This window comes from Lemur catta, chromosome 4, assembly GCF_020740605.2.
Source record: "Lemur catta isolate mLemCat1 chromosome 4, mLemCat1.pri, whole genome shotgun sequence".
NCBI lineage: Eukaryota > Metazoa > Chordata > Mammalia > Primates > Lemuridae > Lemur > Lemur catta.
This window is the reverse complement of record NC_059131.1, coordinates 65,882,569-65,887,742: the sequence shown is the minus strand read 5'-3', so window position 1 is coordinate 65,887,742 and position 5,174 is coordinate 65,882,569. Positions and strand designations below refer to the sequence as shown.

At 50.8% G+C, this 5,174-nt stretch overlaps 1 protein-coding gene across 1 annotated transcript; it reads right to left on the bottom strand.

The window, feature by feature from the left end:
- Positions 1–3,631: 3,631 nt before the first annotated feature.
- TMSB10 (thymosin beta 10) lies at positions 3,632–4,655 on the bottom strand. Its single transcript, XM_045549960.1, has 3 exons — positions 4,553–4,655; positions 4,157–4,271; positions 3,632–3,910 (listed from the first exon to the last, which is right to left on the bottom strand). Exons 2-3 carry the CDS (start codon positions 4,254–4,256, stop codon positions 3,876–3,878), a joined length of 135 nt encoding a protein of 44 aa, XP_045405916.1. The 5' UTR covers positions 4,257–4,271; positions 4,553–4,655; the 3' UTR covers positions 3,632–3,875.
- Between the last annotated feature and the right edge of the window lie 519 nt (positions 4,656–5,174).

Here is a 5,174-nt window from a genome sequence, read left to right as displayed (position 1 = left end):
TAATGGAATTATCAGGATTAGTTCAGACCACTGGTTTCCAAACCACTAGAACCAACACCTCCTTATATATAAAATATTTTATAACACCCCTCTTTCCTGAAATGAAAATGAAAGATAATAAAGCCTGTCCCAACACACACTTTAGAAACCTAAATCTATATAAACCCTAGCTGGAATATGAAGGTAAAATAAAGAAACTTAATTTATAAAAAATCATAGGCATATACATTTTAAAATATATGGTATATTGTCTGATGAGTTCTAATTATTTCCTGATTTTCCTATAACATAATTATATATCCCAGCCTGATGGCTTGTGACTAACAGTGTCTCACCAAATTGATTTAAGTCTTGCTTTAAAATTTGCTTTGGCCAACGTAATGTGAATGGAAGTGCCACATCTGAGAAGAGCTTGAAAAGCCATTGTGTGACTCTGCCACTCCTTTTTCCTTCTGCCAAAACAATAGCATGTCCCAGATGGAGGCTGCTCCTCTACCCTGGCTCTCAGAATGAGAAAGACACGTGGAACTGTAGAGGAGCTGCAACTGATGTGTAATGTGAACAAGAAATAGATTTCTGTTATTGTAGGCCAGTGAGATTTTGGGGGTTGTTTGTTACTGCAGCATAACCGGTCAAAAGCTGACTAATACAAAATGGCACAATAATATTCTAGAATATAAAGAGGTAGTTTGCACTTTGTGTATGTTTTTACCTACACATAGCATTACTATGGTCCATCAGCTTCAGATGAACACTGATACAATTGTGTTGTATGAAACAATTCGGAAACCAAGAGGACATTGCTGTTAGCACCATGATTTTCTGCAATGGTGATCAACTCTTAGTGAAGCTGTAAGTTAAAAATAGGCGTCTCTCAATTTATATTTGCAAGTTTGCATTCTTGGAAAATGAAGTCTATAATAAAATTGGCAAAATCAGTTGTTCCTAGACTCATATAGTTATGAGATGTTTCACCTACATGAATAGAAGTCATGGGTCTATTTACATAAAGTTCAAAAACACGCAAAATATATATATGTTTTTAGAACATACATAGGTATGTAGACTGGAAGGAGGCACAAGGGTGTGTTCAGTTTATGAAGATTCATCAAACTGTACACTTATGTACATTTTTCCATATGTATGTTATACTACAGTAAAGAGTCTTAAAAAAGGCTTGCAGGGCATGAAACAGATCTTTGATGTGTAGGATTGTCCTATGCATTGCAGGATGTTGAGCATTCCTGGTTTCTGTCCATGAACTGTCAATAGTGTCCCCTAATGATTCTGACAACCAAAACAAAACAAAATGTCCTCACAAATTTCTATAATGCTGATCCCTTAGTGCTATAAATTTATACTAATCAAGCCTCACTTCCTGGGCTGGGCCCCTTGAAGCTTATCAACTGTCTGCTACCTGAATAAAATTGGTCTTCCACTGTCCATTCTTCATAAGCAGGGTGGAAGGAGATGAGGCATGGGTGGTGGTGTTGGCATTGGTGTTGTTGGTAGTGATGATGATGATGGTGATGGTGGAAGTGGTGAAGGTGATGGCAGTGGTGATGATGGAGGTGGTGGTGATGGTGATGGTGGTGGCCGGGTAGATAACCACCGCTCTCTGTAACAGTAGCCTCCAGATGCTACCACATACATCTCAGATCACTTTGCCCCACCCCTCACATCTCCAGTGGCTCCCAACTATCTATAGATAAAACACATCCAACTTACCTTATAGGCTAATTTTGAGGCTGCTTCAGTTTTCACTGAACCATTGCGTTTCCCTTCACTGAACGTATCACTACGCGTTGCCCCTCCTGTTGAGACAGCCCTGCTTTCATTTTCACTTCTCTGAGTCTTCATTCAAATTAATTCCTCTTCTATGAAGCAGCCCCCTGTCCTGAGTGAACCATTCCTTTGTCTACCTTCCCATGGTTCTTTACTTATATCTCTCTTTAGCATTTCTTTCTTTCTGCCTTTTGTATAGCTAGTTGGCACGTGTCTTTTAAGCTTCCACAGGCCTCGTACTGTGACAGGCACTCACAGGCTGCTAAACAAATGCATGCTGAATTAAACTGAACAAGAACACAGCTTCTGAATTTCACAGAAATCAGTAAATCAGCACCCCAATATCCAAAATCTTTTAACTGGCTGAGACCTATAGTTGTCATCTGGCAATTTCTACCCATCGCCTCAATTGTGAATTAACTGTACTTCCTCTCATTGTAATAGGATTGTATCCTGGACTGGGCTCAGGGAAGGAAATGAAGATGTTTGGCTTCCCTGAACCATAGTAACTTCCACAAATTCATTATGCTAGGGCCCTATCGCTGTACTTGGGAATCAACAAGACAGAGGGGGAGGGCAGCTGGTGGCAGCTCGGCTTTAGCAGGGCCAAGATGGAGAAGGTGAAACCAGATACTTCAGTTACAGTTCAATAAACACTCACTGAGTGTCTACTATGTGCTGGCTACTGTGGGAGTCACCAATGTCAATCAGTAGGAATCCTCTGTTCGCTGTACGCAGGAAGGTGATCACGTGTCTAGGTACCAGGAGGGAGGTGCAGATAGGAGCTGAGAGGAGGAATGTCTTTGGGCATCAGTTTCCACGGGCAGCAGCTTCCTTGGGCTGGGTGTCCCAGCTCTGGTCTGCTGTGGCTGCCTGTCTCCCGACTAGATTTGAAATTCCTTGTGGACAGGGATGGTACCTCATTTGAATTAACTGCCTCCACCCAGTGCCTAGCCCCTTGGGGCCTGGCAAAAATGTGAAACAAATCACCAAGCAATGTGTCACCCTTTCCTCCCTCCTTAAAGTAAACTCCACCCCCTGGAATGATAAGCCAGTTTCTTCTATTCCTGAATGCCTTGCAGCCCCAGGCTCCAGGCCCCTCTGGGCTGGTGCCACTCCTTCCCTGTGGGTCCAGGGATGTGACCCCATGGGGTTCTGCTGCCAGTGCCAACCCCCGCCTTTCACGTTCCCACCCTTCCTGCTGAGCACAGCACTGCACTCCCTCTAATGGCCAATGCTTTTGTGAGAGGTTCTGAGCGAGGGTTAAAAGACAAAAAGCTAGGCTCTCTCTCATTCCTCCCCGCCCCCCAAGTTCTAGTGTGGGTTCATCTAGTTCCCAAGTTCCTGCTGCTGTTTCCCTAGATCCCGCCTTTGTTTTTGTTCTAACGCCTCTTTTTATAAGCTCCAGAAGAAAGCCTTCTGGAGACTTTGTGACCTCACCCAATTTCCAGCATTCCAGATTGTCTTTCCTCCCTTTCTTCCCAGACTTTAAATCACTGTTCTCTTCTGCTGCAAATCAGCTATGAGAAGGCGAGAGGGAAACCAGTGGGACTCTAAAAGCTTATTAAAACCAAACCCTGCTCTTTTTCCCAAACAGCTTGCAGGAGACAAAGTTGGGTTAAATTTTACATGGATTACATTAAGAGCAGGAGCTAAGCAGCTAATAAGCCATGAATTCTTATGGAGAAGCAGATATAGCCAAAATTAAAAACGGTCCCTCCGAGCCCGCCCATTCTGCGACCCCCCTCCTCCCTCCTGCGGCAGGAACTCGATTCGACGAGTGGGGCTTTGCTGCAGCGGCACTGCCCACGCATACTAAACTAAGAGACTCAGACCACGCCAGCCATGCCACGAGGTGTGTTTTATTTTCATTAATCATACAAACAATTTTCTATAATATCCCAGGGCAAACCGGAGAATTTGGCAGTCCGATTAGGGGTCCCCTCAAAGACCCACGGGCCGGTGGCATCGGCGCGGAGTGCCCAGGTTCACAGTGCAGCTTGTGGCTCGTGTCCATCTTGCAGGTGGCTCTTCCTCCACATCACGACTGGGGTCTCGAAGATGACGGGGATAGGGAATCCTCCAAGCTCTTAGGAAATTTCACTCCGCTTCTCCTGCTCAATGGCTGTGGAGAGCGGGAAGCGGTCACGGGAGGGTGAGGCCACCTTGCAAGCCCCCAACCGTGGCACCCACTAAGTCGGGGATTAAGAAAGAAGCTTGGGGCTGGGGAGGGACCAGGCGCTTTGTGTAACTGACAGGGTGGCCAGGGCCAGCCAGCACAGGGGCATCGGCCGGGTGTGGGGTGGGTTTGCAAGGGAAGGGCAGGGAGAGGGGCTGGGCCGGGGGCCCGGGAGGCGGGGGGCACACTCACTCTCTTTGGTCGGCAGGGTGTTCTTCTCCTGCGTCTCCGTCTTCTTCAGCTTGGCCTTATCGAAGCTGGCGATTTCCCCCATGTCCGGTTTGTCTGCCATTTTCTTAAACCAATCCTAGTGGGCAAACCAAGGCGGTCGGCCCGGGGCTGGGGCCGGCGTCCCGCTCCGCGCACGGCCGACGCCTCTAGACGTGGCTCTCGCGCCCGGGCGTTCCCGGCAGCCCCGAGGCCGAGGATCTGGGCGCGCCCCACACCCCGCTCCGAAGCCCCAGGGCGTGGTCCGCCGCCCGACGTCCCGTCGGGGAAGGGCGCCTGTTGCGGCCGCGGCGCGCCCGCCCGATGCACCGGCTCCGACCCCACCCCGGCCGGGCGCCCCCCCCCCAGCGCCCCGCTCACCCTGGCGTCCCGCTCCGAGCCCGGGCTCCTGGTGCTCCCACTCGAGTTGCTGCAGCAAGAGACAAAAGAGCGGCGCCCGCCCCTCGCCTTATATACGCCGCGCCCCGCCCCGCCCCTCACCCGCCGCAGCGGGGGCGGCGCTGGCACCGGAGGGGCGGGGGCGGCGCGGGCGGCGCGGGCGGCTCGAAGCCCCGGCGCGGGCTCCGCGGGGCCGCCTGCCAGGTTGGCGCGGCTCCTCCCGCGCCCGGCGCCCCCGGCTCGCCGCGTCCCAGGCGTGGGGGCTGCAGGCGCTGCTTGGGTGGGCGCCAGGCCCCCGGGGTTTCGTTTTGGCTGCATTTCCCTCTCTCTGGGGAAGCTGCTGCTCAGCCCCGCAGAAAGGGTGTGGAGGCCGCGGGGGGAGGGGTGCGTGGTTTCGAGTGTGTGTGTGCAGTGTGTAGTTGCGGGAGTGGATGTGCGGACATGCACGCGCGCTCTGCAGCAGTCCTTGGTCGCCGGAGACACCCCACCTGTGTCGCCCCCACGTTTCTCGCCTTTGGCCTTCTTTTCCTCTCCTTGGGGAGTTTGAGTCCTTCCTTGGTCTCGAACTAAAAGAATCCGAGCCCAGAGCCCCAGGGGTGAAGCG